General features: G+C 39.4%; 2 protein-coding genes across 3 annotated transcripts in view; both read right to left on the reverse strand.

Moving 5' to 3' along the window:
• Positions 1-2210: 2210 nt before the first annotated feature.
• LOC143019674 (putative glutamate receptor) lies at positions 2211-14120 on the reverse strand. 2 transcript variants are annotated; one of them, XM_076175609.1, is made up of 7 exons: positions 13950-14120; positions 10990-11228; positions 10006-10223; positions 7891-8141; positions 7149-7257; positions 6205-6321; positions 2211-3753 (listed from the first exon to the last, which is right to left on the reverse strand). In XM_076175609.1, exons 1-7 carry the CDS (start codon positions 14096-14098, stop codon positions 3454-3456), a joined length of 1383 nt encoding a protein of 460 aa, XP_076031724.1. In that variant the 5' UTR covers positions 14099-14120; the 3' UTR covers positions 2211-3453. The 2 variants fall into 2 exon arrangements, with proteins under 2 accessions (XP_076031724.1, XP_076031725.1); XM_076175610.1 differs by having other exon boundaries at positions 3595-3753; positions 6153-6321.
• A 114-nt stretch (positions 14121-14234) lies between these two features.
• Positions 14235-20764, reverse strand: part of LOC143019433 (uncharacterized) — a 58732-nt gene continuing 52202 nt past the window's right edge. The window contains exon 6 of the mRNA XM_076175068.1: positions 14235-14301. Coding sequence (XP_076031183.1) covers positions 14235-14301 — 67 coding nt within the window. The remainder of the gene's footprint in view (positions 14302-20764) is intronic.

Consider the following 20764-nt stretch of genomic DNA (forward strand, 5'->3'; position numbering starts at 1 on the left):
CATCTTGTTTAATGAAAGTCTCGCATCATCTTACATTTTGGAATAATCTCTTTCCAAGACCCCATTTTTGGGGGCACATAAATCACTGCAAACTTTCTGCTTTTCATGTTACTATCTACGACTCTTACTGTGATTATCTCCACCCTGTTCTCTCCATATGTAATTTTCGTCACATCTAGGTTTTTCTTAAAAAGAAATATGATTCCCCCACCCTGTTTCTCCCATTTCCAAGCCAACAATTATATAATCCGTGTCAAACACTGTTAATAGAGGACTTCTTAATTTTGTCTCCACAATTCCCATCATGTGTGTGTAATATTATCATCAATATTATCATAATCATTTTTATTTACAACTTATCATTATACAGTGGCCATGCATAAACAGTTTCAAAGTCATCATTATTATCATCACCTATATTTCAGTATCATAATTAGTACTATCAATATTATCATTATCACTTATATAAATACTATCATCACTAATTACTATTATCATTATTACCTATGTATGTAGCTTATCACCTACATGCTAAAAGCAAGTAAAAATAGTATGCCACTATAGGTAATAGAAAAAATACAACCTAAACTTCATGAGAAATCACCTCCATAAATAAAAAACAAAAACAAAAGTAACAATGACAAGGAAGAAGAATCTATGATAACAATAGAAGGAATGGTGATGGCACAAAAAATCAAATGAACAAAACGAAATGTAGAAATTCAATGGACCCATAACATAGAAATAAACATATATGAGAACAGTGAAAAAAAATGTACTCATAATGCAATAGAAACAATATAGAACAAAATCCTATTACCAAAACAGCAATGCAATTCTATGCATTTCTCCAAAACAAGTTTCACACTCATGACACCAGAGCACAGGGGAAAAATGTAAAACAAAGCTAGACATTGGTACTGCTTTTCCTTCCTCCATAAGCCACAAAGAAATATATATACATATATATTTATATATATTTATATATATATATATATATATATATATACATATGTATGCTATATATATATATTCATATATATATATATATATATACGTATATATATATACGTATATGTATATACAAATATATATATATATATACATATATATATATACATATTTTGCAGTAATTCACAAGGCACACGTGAAAATAATATGCAGAAAAAACCACTGGGAAATAAGAAGCTTAGTCCGAACATTTTCGTCTATTTAAGACATTATCAAGGAATACACAGTTACAGAGACAAAGGTGGATATATAAACATAAAGTAAAAGACAAGCTAGGAACATGGGAAGTACGCACAAGATGCTTCACAATCAGGTAGAGCCGATGTTACATATACGGGCATTTGGTCCATGACGTTACGTCACCCCCGCTTAGTAGCACTTGGAGAAGTTCTTACAATTTTATCAATAACAAAATCATCAAGTTTAAATAATCCTAAACTTAAATTGATATTATGGTCAAAGGTTTGTTTAATATGACTGGATTCGATGATGTTTCTTTCTAATAAGGATCTACAAGAAATTATTACATTCGAATTATCCCAGTCAATAGGATGATTGTGGTCTCTTACATGGACAAAAAGGCCACTGGAACTTTGCCCACTCCTTACACTATATTTGTGCTGATTTATCCTAGTTTTTAAGTCTTTACCAGTTTGGCCGATATAAAATTTGTTACATTTAAGGCATATTGATAAAATTGTAAGAACTTCTCCAAGTGCTACTAAGCGGGGGTGACGTAACGTCATGGACCAAACGTCCGTATATGTAACATCGGCTCTACCTGATTGTGAAGCATCTTGTGCGTACTTCCCATGTTCCTAGCTTGTCTTTTACTTTATGTTTATATATCCACCTTTGTCTCTGTAACTGTGTATTCCTTGATAATGTCTTAAATAGACGAAAACGTTCGGACTAAGCTTCTTATTTCCCAGTGGTTTTTTCTGCATATATACATATACATATATATACATATATATACATATATATATACATATATATATATATACATATATATATATATATATATATATATATATATATATATACATATATATGTATACATATATATATATACATATATATATATATATATATATATATATATACATTATACATATATATATATATATATATATATATATATATATATATATATATATATATATATATATAATATATATATATATATATATCAAGAAACAAAAGATGTGCATGAAGAAGGCTCAGACAAAGTGTCAAACTACTACCCGAATCATCTAGACAAAGTAACAGTAAAAGCTCTCATAACTGTCTTCAGTCATTCTTGGTCTCAATACATCACAAAAATATGGAAAGAATTTAATATAATCCCCATCTTACAACTAAAATCACCCGAGTACTCAACTCTCCTTTCTACCACACCAAGTCTAATGGAATAATTGACCTGGATGTAATCAGAATACACATACTTCAAGTCAGCATAGCTTCAAAGGCCATTCCACCAGCACACTCCACAAAAACCTTACCCAACAAGTGCTAGAAAGCTTCAACAAGAAGGTGCCATCTGACAGAACGATACTGGTGGAAAAGATGTAAACAAAGCTTTCGACATAGTCCTCAATACAAAATGTCACAATAAGATCACAGAAACTGAAATGCACTAGTCAATAAACAAACATAGCATCATATAGTATGCATATGCAAAAAGGCCTCAACTTTCTTTATAAACACTTCTGGTTTGATTCTGTGATTAGAAAAATACAATAAACAGGGGCCTTAATACCTTTACTCTGACCCATGTGATCACCTTTAATGACATACATTGTAGTTGTACTCTTGTTCCCCAGCAGAGGGTAAGGGAATATGAAGATGCAAAAAATCATAAGGACAGTCAAGGAGAGATTCATGGAAGAGTAATAGAAATGAGAAAAAGTAAAATCTAAAAGTAACACAACATTCCTCTATGAATGAAGATTGGTTTCTAATAAAGAATGTTGCATAGATCTGGATCGTAGGTGACAAAAAATATTACCCAACTTTATCTGTATTGTCACTACATGAATAGTAGTGACACGGATAAAACTTGTTCCTCCATGATCCCCCAATCCAACTCATCCCTGCCTCAAAGAAGGCTAGAAGAGTCTTGAAAAGTGAGCGATGTTTCCTTTAAAAATCTTCACACGAGCAACTGTGAATAACCTGAATCAAGATTTCAGTTTCATTCCTCTCGTGTATTTCTTCATCTTGATTCTTCAAATGCATTCACCATTCATGAGTGACACATGCTCTTCTTTTTTCTTTTTAACCTAGCAACCTCTTTTTGCCAGTCCTCAATTCAAACTTTCCAAGTCAAGCTAAGTTTTAGTCTCACAAAAGGTCTTGTTTTAGTATGCTGATCAAACATATTTCTAAAGTCCAAGACTTTAATTTTCTTGGGATTCTAGAAGGCTTCCAGAGTCCATTTCATTCTTTGACTCCATCAGCATTGGAAGCAGCCAAGACTGCTTCAGCGGCATTCCTAGTCTTCGGCCTACGAAGAGAACATATAGATCCTACGGAAGGCAACCCTTCCTTTCCCATCTTCCGCTGAACATTACGGAGGACTTCGTCATCATCTGACACCACAACTATCTCAGTCAGCTTAAGATCTAATCCTGAGGGAGAAGCCTCAAGGTTATCGATGGGGTCACAGGAACAGATGCCCCTGGAAGAGATGGTGGCGAGCGGCAGCAACCAAGGACACGTCCTAGGACTGATCAAGATCTGAAGCAAAGAAGAAGGTACTCTACAGGTTCTGCAAATGACGTTTGCATGAGGGAGGAACCTCCCCTCATACATGTATAGACAGTGCATATGTGTATGAATACATTTGTGTGTGCTCTTTTATCCCATCTTGGGGTATTGGCTGCATGTTATTGTGAGGTTAAAATCTGCTTAGTAGCATACTGATGATACTTTAGGGTCTATATGGGGCACCCCTATGGAACAGTGCCACACATCATTTTGTCTGTGATAGAGAAATATCTATTCATGGAGAAATTATGCTACTTTATTATACTGTGACTATCCCTCTGTTATCCTGTCCCTCCACTCTTATTACTGTCCTGTACCATTTCTCTGAATATACATTTCCTTTTTTGCAGAACCCTGTGGTAGGAGAGAAAGAATATTGCCACCAAGTGTTCCCAATAGAGTCGTAAAAGGTGACAAAAACAGGACAGGGATAAGACTAGGCATCCTACTCTCTGTAGCCCCAAAGGGAACATTAAGATCAAAAGAAAAGAAAAGAAAAAAAAAAAAAAAAAAAGGAAAGGCATAAGAGGGTCTGGGAGATTTCCAACCAGAACCCTAAGGTTCAGGTCTTTTAATGTACATGTATGTGGTACAGATGAGAGTAAAAATGATATAGGCAGTATGTTTGTGAGAAGAAAGATGGATATGTTAGCATTGAGTGAAACTAAGTTGAAAGGAGGAGTGAGTGTGAGTTTAAGAATGTAATTGAGAGGGTGTCCGGAGTGACACAAGGATGAGGGAGAGAAGGGATGGCTATACTAGTAAGTGAAGAGGTAGGTAAGCATGATGTGGAATGGAAAGAGGCTTCTTCAAGGTCAATGTGGATGAAGGTGAAACTGGGAAGAGAGATGTGGGTCTTTGTAAGCGCATATGGGCCTGGTAGTAAAAAGAATGTAGAGGATAGGGAGGCTTTTTGGATAGATTTAAGTGATTTCATGGAGAGTTTGGGGAGAAATGTCAATGTATTGGTATTGGGAGATCTCAATGCTATGGCAGGAGACAAACCAACAGGCATGGATGGGGTGGTCCAAGGGTAATGGTCCGGGGATTGGAGATGGTTAAAGAAAATGGAGCTAAATGGGCGATAAGCCAGTTGTTGTTTGCTGACAACACTATGTTTAGCAGGATCAGAGGAGGGATTAAGGGAATTAGTGATCAAATTTGGGAAGGTGTGCGAAAGAAGGAATTTGAAAATAAATGTGGGTGAAAGTATGGTGATGAGATGTACAGGGGGAGAGGATGGCAGCAAATTGGAAGTGAGTATTATGGGAGAGAGACTGGAGGAAGTGGATAGCTTTAGATACTTGGGGGCAAATGTGGCAGAAAAGGGAAGAGTGGAGGTAGAGGTAGAATGTAGATTGAGAGAAGCAAGTCAATGCCTCAGGGGAGTGTAATGAAAAATTGAAATTTGGGAATGGATGCTAAGAGATTGTATAAAAAGTGATTGTGCCAACAACACTGTATTGGGAAGAAACATGGAACATGAGAGAGGAAGAGAGGTAGTACTTAAATGTGTTTGAAATGAAATAATGGAGGCAGCCCTTGTTTTTTTAGCTACCTCACTTATGAGGGGGGGGGAAGCCTTTGGTGTATGTATGTATGAAATGAAATGCCTGAGAAGTATGGTAGGGGTGACTAGGCTGGATAGTGAGAGAAATGAGTAGATGAGGAGGAGAGCAGGGGTGGAGAGGGAGTTGGGAGATAGAGTTGATGAAAAAGTATTCAGATGATTTGGATACAGGGAAAGAATGAATGAAGAAAGATTAGTAAAAGTGGTGTGGAAGGCAGAGGCAGAGGAAGTGAACATGAGGGGGCGGCCAAGGACGAGATGGATAGATGGGGTAAAAGGAGCATTGGCAAAGAGGGGAGTGTCTGTTGAGGAAGGGAGAAGACAGTGGCGGGTGAGTGGAGAATGGTTGTGTATGGATGATGCTGTGAGGCATGGAAGGGAGTGGGTGGAGGATAGAGGGTGAGGGAGTATGTGTGAAAGATATTTTGATGCAACCCAAAAGGATTTCTCCCCGTCTTCTCTTTTTCTGCATGAGGGGACAGAGAAGGAGGGTCACTGATTAAATGAAGCAGCCTTGCTGTGGATGTGCTGTATCTTGCTGTATTGTCTCTGACCCAGGGCAGTGAGTGAGATGTAGGTATGACCCATCATCCAGTAGGAGCCAAGAGGGAGGGATGGGTGGTGAATGGGAGTGGAGTATGTGGGGATGAAATAGGTGGGAGTGGATTTATGCCTTTGATTTTGGCTACCTTCCTTGTAAAGGAGGAAAAAGCCCTTGGTATATGTATGTATTAGTATATTTTTGTTTAGTGATTACATACATGTGTTTAGTATATGCACTAGTCTATATATACGTCACCCTTATTGTCAAACTGGCCCTTGAGCCTTTGACTCTTCCAAGTTTTCGGTACCGTAGTCTTGTCGTTCTGCCCGTGGATTGCCCAAAGGATTTGTATAAATTTTTCAGCCATGAGGAAAAGGATCCCAGCACACATCCCTATCAACAGAACCAGGAAGGCTGTGAAGACCTGTTGGAATCAAAGAAAATGGAATTGACAGTAAATGGTGTTTTTTTTGTTTTTTTTAGTTACTAATTCTGTATCCTCTGATACACAGCGGCGGCACCAGGAATTTTTAGTTGGGGAGGCTAAGGGGGGGCTGAGCAAATTTTTGGGGGGGCTAATAGTAATATGATAATAAACATATATTATCCTCATTTCAGAAGGGGAGGGGGTTACTGGTTGGGCTAGCACTGATGGCTGACAAATCTTTAGCCCTGGCAATTAAAAATTCCACTTAATAAAATTATTTCAATGAGTGTTTTAAATTTTCAATTTGCTCATTTCAGTTGGGGGGGCTAATGGGGGGGCTGGCCACTTTTTTTTATGGGGGGGGGGCTAAAGCGCCCCTAAGCACCCCCCCTGGCACCGCCACTGCTGATACAGTACATTTCTAGCCCCACATGTAATCTATGTCTGCCCTTTTCTATAAGTGCATTCAGTTGCTTAATCATTTTCATTCAGTTTGAATTCATCATGTCAGCACTTGTGAACTACATGTCCAAATGGAAGGAATTACAGACGGGTGCCACTAAATCTCTTGGAGAGTGGGTGGATAAGCTGAACAGAATTGTTTGATGTTATCTAGGACAAAATTTGTAATTTCCTTCATCCGATTGAAGAAATTTACCATTCTAATGCGGACATGAACACAATAGCTTGGTGGCAGTCAAAACAAAAGAGAAAAGTGGCACCTTAGATATGGAAAATGTCCACCAAGACAGGCAGTAAAACTACTAGGAATTGCATGGCGGGGATCTACCTCTGAGAGGAAGCTACGAATAGTCTCTCCATACCTGCTGTATATTAAGGGCCATGTAAGGCCTGTTCGGACACATGTAGGGACGATTGTAATAGTAATCCTTTAGTTTCTTAAGCATCCCAGCTTCACGCATCACGCCAAGGCTGCAGGACAAAAGGCAGATAGATTCTTCATGGATAGAAACCAACAAACACATGACATACAACTGTGATCAGAATATTTTAACAGTGAAACAATGCCCTCTCTCTTCATCACACTTTATTTTCTGATTCACATCACTGGGAAGATAGGAGAGTGTGACATTATGGTGGACATAAGTGCAAAGTAACCATTCACCAGTAATTACTCTCTCATTATCCACCAATTAGGGCGACTGAAGAAAGACAAAGAGGGACTTCAGATATTAAGATGATTAATGCAGGGTATCAAATGAATGAGAATTGTATTACTATTATTATTACCATAATTAGTTGAGTGGTGACTATACTTAATACTACACTCCTCATTTCTACCTTGCCAAGATTTGGTAGGAAAGAAAAATCATACAGGTACCGGAATCAACTTTCTTAACAAAATATAAGTATAAAATAGAAATAGAATTTTTGAATAATTAAAAAAATTGAGTTAAACACATACTATAAAAGATACAATGTGTATTTGACAATCAAAGAGAACAAAATCTATGCAAGATTAGAATAGAGAGGGCATAGTGTCACTGTGATTTGACATTAACAACATAACATCATGAAATGAAGGCATTCAAATGTCAGACTCACTAGTAGTCAAATATATGCACATAGGGCGACCCTTTCCTCCAGCCGAGGGCACCATCGTTGTAGGCAATGTGTTGTTTCGCTGCCTGGAAGATGCAGGCACCCGTGAAGTCCAGGCGCTGGATCTCGTAAGTCCCAACAAAGACGAAGTTGGAGTCCTTTAGGGTGCGCTCCCGTAGCTCTCCATACGACATAGCCACTGTGTCTGAGTGTGGTGCAATGGCTTTGTCCCACACATATCTGAACTGGTCGCTCTGTGTTAAAATGTCGGAATGAAAAAGGAAAAGGTCGTCATCTAAAAAAAAAAAATATTTATAGGAATAGGCTGTGATCTTGATTGATTAGAGTAAACTTGATTGATTGCAAAAAGATTCTTATCAATTATTCCAAGTTTCCATCAATCTATCCCTAATAGGATTCCAAAATGTTTATCGACCAGATTTAGTTTACAATTACATTTAATGTGTTATGGAAGTCTTAAAGGGCATTTGGGGGTAATTAATAAAATCATGATACCTTGACTAGGTATTCTCCAGTAAAGCCAAGTTAGATGCCCCTCATGTCAGTCAACAGCAAATTTAAGTTCCTGTGAACCACACACAACCCAAAGCCAGAATGCACAGAGGAAGAGAAGCAGGAAAAGGAGAAATAGGAAGAGAAGGAGAAGGAGAGGGAGTAACTACGACCCAACATGTACCACAAAAGTCAAAAGGATTTTAGGATTCTGTTCCCTATAACCTAAGGGGAACATGAGGGGATGAAAATATCTATCATAACTTTAAATATGTAAGGATCAATTGTAGAATCCCTCCCCTCCCCAACACACACACTAGTTGATAAAGGTCCAAAGTGCCCTGCCATCAATCAGGCCATACCAGTTTCTTATCTTTTAATTCATGGTTTGGGAGCATTAATGATTAGGTTAGGTTAGGTTAGGCTGGCTTAGGTTAGGTTAGCTTAGGTCAGATTAGGTTAGATTAGATTACGTTACTATCACCACCATAATTTCTCAGGCACACGCCGTCACTCAAGACATGGCAACATTTTATTATTAGTCAAACCATAACTTGAGTAATAAAAAAGTTACCATAACTGGAGTGACGGCGGAGCACTTCTGACCTTTATGATTTATCGATCAGTGTGTATGGGAGGGGGGGGGATTCTACAATTGATCCACAAGTTATTTTTACCCTTTTCTATGTATTTTTTTTTAACAATTCTAGTCTAACTGAACAATTCTAAATTAACCTAAAGGAGTAAAGGTGTCGGCACAATAAAATAAGCATTTCTTGCTAACAGTCTACTCGCCTTTGTTATTTGCTTTGCAAGCAAACTCTTGCGATCAGTCACATGGGGATTTCTTTAGTGACTTTTTGGCTAGCGACTGACAAAAACAGTAATAAAGCTTCCCGTCAATTATTCTCTTGCCTCCTAAAACTACTTCCGTTGATAATACACTTACTTACGAAGGCAACGGAAACTAAAGGAGCAGAAGATAAGGTTGTGATTTCGGACACGGTTGGCAAGATATAGTGATAGAAGTGTGTATGCCTACCTAGTGATTGAGGTATTACGAGAAGGCACTTTAAGAACCACAGGCAGACATTCTCCTCCACGTTGAAGTCAGAAATTTCGAGATATAACGCTTTTTCGAGGTGGCGATGTTTACAAATGAACCTATTACTGCGGTGATCAAATTAAAAATTAACACCTATTTCATATTATTGTTAATGATTTGATAAGTGTAAAGTGACAATTAAAGAATATAACACTCACGTATAAACAGTAATATACATCTCAGTTATATTTCTATTTTATATATATAAACCCCAGAAATGGTGGCCCATTTGAACACTCAAATGAGTAGGCAAACTTGCCATTGTCCTTCCCTGCGAGTTATCCGCTTTTCCCTGCAGCAAGTCAGTAGCATACCACTCACTTTGGATAACAAAAATCAAAGTGAGTAGCAAAAGCAAGTAGTGAGAAATGCTTAGTGTGCTGCCACCTTTATTCAACCTAACCAAGTTCGCGTGGCCAGCTCATCAGCTGTCTGATAACATGCAGTGGACATCTCCCCCATGCATTTATCCACCTCTCCTCTTGGCCCTCCTTGCACACCTCAAAGATTTCCTGGAGGACGGAACCCTTCAGAATGCCCAGGCGGTACTTGTCATGCTGGATGAGGGTGTCGACTGAGTCGAAGGGCACCTCCGTCTTCCCCACTGTCAGAAAGGAAACAAGTGTTGCCGAGTAGGACGCCACCAGGATGACACCCGTCATGTAGGCCGTCCAGAACATGATACGCTTGGGTAGGGTGTCCACGTTCTCTGACCAACCTACGAGAGGACAATAATACAGTGAAAATAACAATTATAATAGTAATAATAATAGCAGTAGCAATACTGCCAATATAGTATGGTGAGAATGTAATAATAGAAATTATTGATGATAATATTAGTAATAGTTTTGCAAAGGAGTAACGTGTGTGTACCTATATAGCTGTATTGGAGCTGTGCTTACAAGATCCCATCTCCTTATCCCCATTTACCAAATTTTACCTAAAATTCGTTAATGATATCGTCAAACAAATTACGTGAGGTTCTGACCCCCCACCTCCCTAATGGAGCAGAAGAGCTTGGTTAATCTGACTGAGGGTGGTTAATCCCCTGCTCCCGTCCCCGCCTTCGGTGACCTCAGCCATGTACGTCGAGGAGGACCGTGGGAAGGGAGAGTTAGGGGTCAGAGGTCAGGGCAGAGCCTCTCCCGCAATCGAATGATAACATGTAGTGACCAACCCCCTTCTGGGCTCAGTTCACACACACCAATGAGTCTAGGAATAATCCTAGACGAAAATTAGTGGCTTTGTATAGGAAAGATGGATAACATACGTGCGTGTGTGTGTGTGTGTGTGTGTGTGTGTGTGTGTGTGTGTGTGTGTGTGTGTGTGTGTGTGTGTGTGTGTGTGTGTGTGTGTGTGTGTGTGTGTGTGTGTGTGTGTGTGTGTGTGTGTGTGTGTGTGTGTGTGTGTGCGTGTGTGTGTGTGTGTGTGTGTGTGTGTGTGTGTGTGTGTGTGTGTAAAAGACGACCCGTCTTCGTGCATACCCTGCTGCGTGATGGAGGCCCAACTGAGAAGACCGGCTTCCAGGAAGACCCTCAAGGCGTAGGACCTCCTCAGCTCCTTCTGGCGAGGCCTGGTGGTCTTCAAGCTGATGATCCACCCGGAGACGGCGAAGAAGAGGAGGGTGACCATCGTGAGAGCCCAAAGCCCCGAGGAGAAGGGTCGGGTATATGCAGTCCACAGGAAAGACGTGTCCTCCGAAGGTCGGACGAAGATGCGGTAGCTGCAACGAGGAACACCTTAAAGAAAGACCAAAGGACCCATCGGGAGGGTTGTGTGTTTTCTGCCTCGGCGGGAAGTGGATAAGGAGGATGTCGACATTGACCGTGTACCATGGTAGACGAAATGGAATGGATACATTGTATATACTTAGGAAATGACTAGCGTTTACACATAAGGTTCTTGTATTCCTCAAATTATTAATTTTGTTATGTGAGGTGAAAATAATGTATATAACTTGATCCCTTTTCAGCAAATAAAAGAAATAAAACAATCGCCCGATATTGTCTCGGAAAATAAGCGTTTAGAGAGTACTCCCCCACATCCCTCCTATACTTTATGGCGATAGCTGACTTCGATTGGGTATGTACCGTGCCTATTCTCCCCTGCTCCCAAGTCTTCTGCCCGTCCCTCCAAAGCCACGACCCCACGAAATAAATATCCCTAAAATCGCCCGGTGGCAATAGCCCTCTTTTATACACAACAATCTCTTCACTTTCATACAGACATCTCTTCCCCTCCTACAACTACCGATCCCTCGAGAGTTGTCTTAGGTAGTCCATAGTTCCCTGCTCTTTGCGAAACCACCAGTTAGCGGCCCATCCCTCAAGAGATTTTCGTCAGCGGAAGACGAATTAAAATGATGTATATGTACCTGATAAAGCTCTACCATGCGAAACGTCATACTGATAAAGGCTCCATCCTCACGTGGCATTTCTCTTGATATACTACATAAGAACATAAGATTTCGCAGAAAACCACTCGGGAAATAAGACACTATGATCCGAACGTTTTCGTCTATTCCGACATTCTAAAGCAATACATAATTACAATGGGTAGGAACTATATACAGAAAAGTAGTATACAAGACAGGAACATGTCTTGTGAGACCTCACATGTTCCTGTCTTGTCTACTACTTTTCTGTATATATGTTCCCTACCTATTGTCATTCTGTATTCCTTGAAAATGTCGGAATAGACGAAAACGTTCGGATCATAGTGTCTTATTCCCCGAGTGATTTTCTGCGAAATCTTAATTTCACGCGTTTAGTGATTTGTGTTGAAGAACATAAGAAAAGGGAAGACTGCAAGAAAACAAGGCTTATACTTGACAGTTCCATATACATTACCACCTATTATCCCTATCCACATAGTTTCTCTTAAAACAGCCAATTGTTTCAGCGCCTACTACATGGTTACTAAGTCTATTCCATTCGCTAATCAATCTGTTGGTAAACGATCTGTCTCACTGTTAGTCTATACGTTATCTGTTTATAAAATATATATATACATTCACAATACGACTGCATGGTGGTAGGAATGGTCCAAGATGGGAAAAACAACGAATCTATAAAATTTCCATTTCACTTGGCAACGTGTCTTAAGCGACGTTGTCATTCAATATATATATATTTATTTATTTATATATATATATTTATATACACATACAGATATATATATATATATATTTATATAGAGAGAGAGAGAGAGAGAGAGAGAGAGAGAGAGAGAGAGAGAGAGAGAGGGGATGGAGAGAGAGAGAAGTAGCGAGTCCCTCTGAGGAGAGTGATGGAGTGATGTGGCACAACGCGGTCTCACCGAGCCATGCTTTAGAATTCAAGCTAAAATCGATAAACTATAGATCACTCTGCACCCTTTGTCTTTCAAGAGAGTGTGAACTAAGTTGCCTGTCTTCGTACGGCAATTTTTCAAGCCTTTGTATCATTTTGGTCATTCACCTCTGTACTGATTCTAGTGAATTTACATCCATTCTATATGGCGGAGGCTAAACTGTACCGCATAGCCAAGGATGGGTCTATCCCCAGATAGAATTTAATGTTTACCTCTGCAATTTTGTTTGTAACCGTCCAAGAAAAATCCTAATGCCCTGTTAGACCTGTTCCTGACATTATTGCATTGTTTTCTAGATTTAAAGTCCGGACTCACTAACATTTCTAAGTCCTTTTCACATTCTGTTTTCTCTAGTATAGCATTATCTAAGCTATACCTGTTAGCTGGGTTGCTACGTCCTACACATTGCACCTTAAGATTTTTAAATCCATTTGCCGTTTCTCCGACCATGCAAACAATTTATGAAGATCCTGCTGAAGTATCCTAGCATTTTTTCTTGACCAAATATGGAGTCCTATCTTAGTGTCATCCGCAAACTTACTAATACCACTATCAAACCCATTGTCCAAGTTGTTTATATATATAATGAACAATAAGGGACTCAGAACCGAGCCCTGGGGAACTCCACTAGTAACACTACCCTATTTGGATTTTACACCATTCAGACACTCCTCCTATGCCATGGGCCTTACTTTTATTTAGTCGTCTGGTCGGACGCCATTTTGAACGCTTTGCTAAAGTCAAGGTATATAACATCATAACTATCATTATTGTCTGCTACTTTATAGACATCAGTGTAGAATCATAGAAGATTAGTTACCCACGACCTACCCTTGGTGAACCGTGCTGTGAGTCACGAATGAAATTATGCCTCTCGATATGATTCCTGAAACTACTTGCTATTAGTTATTCCAGCATTTTACCTATAACCAATGTCAAACTAATTGGTCTGCTGATATCCATATAAGATTTAGCACCCTCTTTAGATACAGGAACAGCGTATGTATGTCCCCAAGAAACAGGCACGAATCCAGTGTCAACCGACTTATCAAAGACTCTCATTAACTGTTCATAGGTTTCAAATTTGCACTACCTGAACTTAAGGAGCAGCGTGGAGTAGTCGACCGCTTGAGCCCTGGAGAAGGTGAGGGACAAGTAGGCCACAATGACGTCAGCTCGCCCGTCGACGACATCACCCACCAGACCCGTCCACGACCCGTTCTTCCGCTGGGAACCGAACATCCCATCTGACGGAGAAGTGATCGAGTACCTGCCAATTGCCAGGTAGTATTTTTTTGTTGTTATTTTTTTACACACAAGAAAAGGTAAATAGATGAGTAAATAGACAAATTATGTTAATGTAGTGAGCGTCACTGGCCTACTGGGGTCCAGTCATGCTCTGTGATGAAGAAGGTCCTGGTTCTCTTCCCCTGATGCACCAAGAACTGCCATTGGCCCAAGAGCAAAGCGTAAAGAAACGTCAAGTAGCCAACATAGAAAAAAATACAAAATAACCCATTGGCAGACACTGCAGTATTTTGCCTTTAGGTGAATTACTGATACTTTTCACAAGAAAAGGGAGGGGAGGAGATAAGGGGGACCGACCGAAGAGTCTTGTCGGAAGGTTTGTTTTGGAGAGCGAACAGGCGAATAGTCCGGGCACTTGAGTAAGTGTCGTTGGCTGATGTTGATTTTTTTTTTCTTTCTTTCTTTCTTTTAGTCCCAGTGGAGCTAGCCGATTTAGGGACTGGCTTTTGATTTTCGAGTGCTTTGTAATAATATGTGTGTTCTTTCCCTCGCTGGCTGAAGTGTCACTCCTCTGACAGCGTTTTCACGCCAACAAGAAAAGCCTTTTGTGTCGTTCATCGTAAAGTTCTCAACGTCCCTTGAGAGGCGTAATCCCAAAGAACTCTTGTATTGCCATTCCATTATTTTTTCTTTGTTGTATACATATAGAAAAAATCAATATCCATGTCACCTTTACATATGAAAACACGGTAAAAGAAAAGAACATGGTTTTGTAGCATACATACTTATATACACATTGATGCTGAGACACTGACTAATTGAAAGGTGGAAGAAGTTATGTGTCTAAATCTGTGTGTGTGTGTGTGTGTGTGTGTGTGTGTGTGTGTGCATTATATATATATATATATATATATATATAAAATATACATATATATATGTATATATATATATATATATATATATATGTATATATATATATATATGTGTGTGTGTGTGTGTGTGTGTGTGTGTGTGTGTGTGTGTGTGTGTGTGTGTGTGTGTGTGTGTGTGTGTGTGTGTGTGTGTGTGTGTGTGTGTGTGTGTGTGTGTGTGTGTGTGTGTGTGTGTGTATCACTGGTGAAAAACGTAGTAACACATTTGTAAATCACAACTGACATCGCAGTAATACAAAATGGAGGCAGAATGCTATCTTAAATAGCAACCTTTTACAAAGGAAAAGGAACTAGGAAATTAGTAAATATCACTACCTTCACTCTCTGGTGACCTGAGGATGACCAGAGGTCAGGTCAGAAGGAGGGGAAGATAGCCCACTATGAATATTTCGAAGGGTCAGTGGACGCCAGATATGAAATCAGGAAAAACAGTTTGTCAACAGGTATCCTTCCCCTCCCCCTGACCCGACCTCTGGTCATCCTCAGGACACTAGCAAGTAAAGGTAGTGATATTTACTACTTCCCTAGTTCCTTTTCCTTTTGTAAGATGTTGCTATTTAAGATAGCATCCTCCTCTCATTTTGTACTACTGAAAAGGATTGCAGTTAGCAATCGAAATATAAAGATTCATTTATTCAACTCTTTTTTTTTCCGACTGTGATATCAGTTGTGATATATATATATATACATACATAATATATATATATATATATATATATATATATATATATATATATATATATATACATATATATTTGTGTGTGTGTGTGCGCGTGCGTGTGTGTGTGTGTGTGTGTGTGTGTGTGTGTGTGTGTGTGTGTGTGTGTGTGTGTGTGTGTGTGTGTGTGTGTGTGTGTGTGTGTGTGTGTGTGATTCACCATCGTCTTTGAATCACGTCTTGGACTCGTGATCGACAGCTACTTCCCTCCCGGAAGAGAGCTCAGAGCTCGTATGACTATCTATGGGTAATGCTATGACCTTACACGCACACACACACCCAACTCCCCGCCCACGAGAGTTGGAGTAACGACTGGAAGCGCAGTGATACTGAAATAATTTCAGCCCTGTGTGTGTGTGTGTGTGTGTGTGTGTGTGTGTGTGTGTGTGTGTGTGTGTGTGTGTGTGTGTGTGTGTGTGTGTGTGTGTGTGTGTGTGTGTGTGTGTGTGTGTGTGTGTGTGTGTGTGTGTGTGTGTGTGTGTGTGTGTGTGTGTGTGTGTGTGTGTGTGTGTGTGTGTGTGTGTGTGTGTGTGTGTGTGTATGTGTGTGTGTGTGTGTGCGTAATTGTATCTTACGGGAAGTGGAGCTGAGCTCGTGGTATCCCGTCTCTGTACCTCACCATACCTAATTTGTTGTTAAATTCTTGTGTGTGTGTGTGTTTGTGTGTGTGTGTGTGTGTGTGTGTGTGTGTGTGTGTGTGTGTGTGTGTGTGTGTGTGTGTGTGTGTGTGTGTGTGTGTGTGTGTTTACATGTGTGTGTGTTTATATATATATGTGTGTATTTACCTAATTGTATTTACCTAGTTGTATTTTACAGGACGAGAGCTATGCTCGTAGTAACCCGTTTTCGTATCTCTCCGCATCCAGTTTATTCTTAAAATCGTGTATAGTTTTGGCATTCACTGTTTCTCCGTTCAGTTTGTTCCAGACATCAATCACTCTATGTGGGAAGCTATTCTTTTTCAGGTCTCTTCTATTAGTGTCCTTTAGTTTCTTTTCGTGTTCTCTTGTTTCTCTTCTGTCCCACTTTAATAAGTCATCTCTATCGAGGATTTCCATCCCTTTCATAATTCTGTAAATGGTCAATAAATCACCTCTTTCTCTTCTCTGTTCCAGTGTTGACAGATGTAGTTTCTCCAATCTTTGTTTTGGGTGATCTTTCTTGTTTTCTATCTTCCCAAAATTGTGAGCTCTCAAATGTAAAAACTGACCTGAAATGTCTGATCATGACTTCTGCCATTTCTGTATCATCTACAGTATATATTCTTTATCTCCTTCATGCAATTTCACTATTTCGTGTTTATCCTTTAGTTTTTCTTTTATATATCTGTAAAAGAGTTTGGGTTGATCCGTACACTTGTCTATAATATATTTTTCTTTTTCTTTTTTCTTTCCTGCGGATATTCACATCTTCGTTCCTAAGTTTTATATATGTTTGCTATTTGGATGTTTTTTTGTCTTTTTTCCATTTTTTCCAGGCTTTGTCTCTTCTGTCAATAGCCTCGCTGTACCTTTTGTTATACCAACACTTTATATGAATCTCTCTTTTTTTTTTTTTAGTTACATATTTGTCAATTCCTTCCTTATATTTTTCTTTGAATATGTTCCATTCGTCTTCCATCTTTGTTTCCTCTTTGGAAAATTTGTCCCAGCTAGTATTTTGGAAAAAAAATCTTAGTTTTTCAAAATACGTTTTGTTGTACATTAATCTTCCTTCTCTGTGCTTATTGTTTCTACCTACATTGTTCTGTTCTTTTAATTCACTCTTTCCAATTGGTGTTTTGTACTCCATTTTGCTCACAATATCTGGTTCAGAAGTTAATATTAAGTCTAGTTTCGACGGTTCCTCATTATTTCTATATCTAGTATTTTCCTTAACCCATTGAGTCAGGGTGTATTCGATGGTCATATCTAGTAGAATGTTGCTCCAATGATCTTCTCCCCCTTTTACTATCATTTCTTCCCAGATTATATCTTTTGCATTAAAATCGCCCATGATTACTGTGTTTCCATCCTCATATAGTAACTCATTTAGCCCATTCATTGTGTCTTTCAGTAATTCAGAATGTTCGCTATCCAACCAAGCCCGTGTTTCTGGTGTACATACACTACAAAATAATTTCTGCCTTTCATCCTTTCGTTTACAATTTTGATTATAATTAGTTCCACATTGCCTTGGCCTTCATTTACCTTTGTCACATTTAGACCCTTTTTGGTCAATATCATGACACCTCCTCCCTGCTTTTCTATTCTATTTTTCACCCAGTGGTTGTATAGACCTTGTCCCAATACGCTTGTTGACATATTTCCTTTCAGTTTTGCCTCCACAATTCCCATGATGTCAGGTTTCTCCATTTCTAGATAGTCATTTATTTCATTGATTCCAGAGATCATGCCGTCGATATCTGTGTATGCCACCTTTAGTTTCATATTATCCTTCCTTTTTTGGTTTAAGTTTCCATTTTTTTGATGTACCATTTTTTCAGTCAAGTCCAGCACTCTCCCCCCAAAAAACTCGTTTTTTTCCGTCTCTGTTCTTTTCTCCTTTCTGTCTTTTTTCTCATTGTGTGTGTGTGTGTGTCTGTGTGTGTGTGTGTGTGTGTGTGTGTGTGTGTGTGTGTGTGTGTGTGTGTGTGTGTGTGTGTGTGTGTGTGTGTGTGTGTGTGATTCACCACTGTCTTGGATCACGTCTTGGACTCGTGATCGATAGCTATTTCCCTCCCGGAAGAGAGCTCAGAGCTCATATATGAGCGACTTATGGATGATGTTGTGACCTCCCACGCACACACACACAGAACTCCTCATCCACAAGAGTTGGAGTAACAACTCGCAGCGCAGCGATACTGAAATTACTTCAGCCCTGGGCGTGATTCGAAACCCGGACCTCCGTAGTGGCAGACGGGAACTCTACCAACCGCGCCATCGCGTCGTTTGTGTGTGTGTGTGTGTGTGTGTGTGTGTGTGTGTGTGTGTGTGTGTGTGTGTGTGTGTGTGTGTGTGTGTGTGTGTGTGTGTGTGTGTGTGTGTGTGTGTATTCACCTCGGATCTGCTGCAGTCTCTCTCGAGACAGCCAGACACCACCCTACGGCAGTGAGCTCAGAGCTCCTTATTAGCCGATCTCTGGGTAGGTCTGAGACCACTCACACACCACACACCGGGACAGCAAGGTCACAACTCCTTGACTAACGTCCCGTACCTATTCGCTGCTAGGTGAACAGGGGCTACACGTGAAAGGAGACAAAACCAACTTATCTCCGCCCGACCGGGGAATCGAACCCCGGTTCTCTGGCTTGTGAGGCCAGTGCTTTACCAATCCGCCACCGAGCCGTGTGTGTGTGTGTGTGTGTGTGTGTGTGTGTGTGTGTGTGTGTGTGTGTGTGTGTGTGTGTGTGTGTGTGTGTGTGTGTGTGTGTGTGTGTGTGTGTGTGTGTGTGTGTGTGTGTGTGTGTGTGTGTGTGTAAGTAAAGTGCGGAGTCCCATAAATGCAAACCTTTCTGGTTCTTGTGTAATTTGATAATGACTTCAACACTTGTGCGACGAAAAAATATCCATTGTTAGCTAATTTCATGCGTTTCGTTCAACTATTTACGTTCGCATTATCACCGACATATTTATATGTTCATTATTTTTCTTATTTTTGAGACATATATATATATATATATATATATATATATATATATATATATATATATATAAATAATATGTATATAATATTTATGAAGATATATATACATATATATATATATATATATATATACATATATATACAGAGAGAGAGAGAACTAGGTATATATATATATATATATATATATATATATATATATATATATATATATATATATATCTATATATATATATATACACATATAAAGGCTGAGCATGCCGACAGGAGACCTTTTGGTTCATAACTAGGCCGGATGCGAGAAAAATATATGTAGTAATGATAGATAGATAAATAAATAAGTAAATAAATAAATAAATAGAAATATGATAATATAAATGATAATAAATCAAATGAATGAATAAATGCATAGGTATGTTTAAATAATAAACAAACAAGTAAACAGTAAATAATGATGAATATGTATAATATAATATATGTATATATACATTTATACATATATATATATATATATATATATATATATATATAATTTATTTTATATTATTCATCATTAATCATATATCTATCATTTATCATCATTAATTACATATCTACTACTTATTGAAATACATATTTTGACAAAATAGGTCAAAGTGGTGACTTTATTCTACTGATCGAAATTACCGAGACAAACAATTCTATCGATGAGTATTCGAAGCTACATAGAAATTCTAACCCTCCTTTCGTGACGCCCCTACGGACCAGAACTACTTAACATTTCTTTATGATAGAAAACTAGTCCCTACTTAAAAATCTTTATTCTGGTCAGCACCAGAAGACTTTATTCAGCTGAGGGAGATCTCCCGGTCAGCCGACTGGCTTCCAATCCATTTCGCGTTCCATGCCGGTCGGCTGACCTCCATTCCAGTCAGCTATATCTTTTCTTCTTACCCGGCCGGCTGGCATCGTTCTTTTACGGTTTCTCGGCCAGCCGGCCTCCTTTAGTGTCCATTCTTTAAGTCTTTCCAGCTTTCCAGGACGGCCAGCCTCGATTCTTTACTCTTCCATGGCCAGCCGTCCTCCTGTGCTCTTCAGCTCTTCTTTTCGACATTCCCAGCCGACCGGTTTTTCTTTCCTTTTTTCGCTTTCTTAACCGGTCGGCCTCCTTTCCAATCAGCTATATCTTCCTATCTTCCCGGTCGGCAGGCCTCTTTCCGTTTCGATTCTCGGGCCTGCCGACCTCCTTGAGATTTCCTTCTTCGTATTCTTTTCCAGCAATCCAGGCCGACCGGCGGATCTTGTCGTCCTGGTTCCTTGTCGTCGTCAGCCGGTCGGCCTCCTGTTCAGTCAGTCAAACTTGTCCCCCAGCCGTGGAGGACCCGGACGAGAGCGAACGATTCGTCGCCG

The sequence above is a fragment of the Oratosquilla oratoria genome, chromosome 37, assembly GCF_046742065.1.
Source record: "Oratosquilla oratoria isolate Oo_2021 chromosome 37, ASM4674206v1, whole genome shotgun sequence".
NCBI classification, from domain to species: Eukaryota; Metazoa; Arthropoda; class Malacostraca; order Stomatopoda; family Squillidae; genus Oratosquilla; species Oratosquilla oratoria.

Excerpts from the sequence above, each read along its gene's own strand:
- LOC143019674 (XM_076175609.1), bottom strand. The coding sequence starts at position 14,098 with ATGTTCGGTTCCCAGCGGAAGAACGGGTCGTGGACGGGTCTGGTGGGT. Across the intron at positions 11,229-13,949 it reads ACGCTGCTCCTTAAGTTCAG|CTACCGCATCTTCGTCCGAC; the intron begins GTAGTGCAAATT and ends TCCTCGTTGCAG. Across the intron at positions 10,224-10,989 it reads GGCCTCCATCACGCAGCAGG|GTTGGTCAGAGAACGTGGAC; the intron begins GTATGCACGAAG and ends GTCCTCTCGTAG.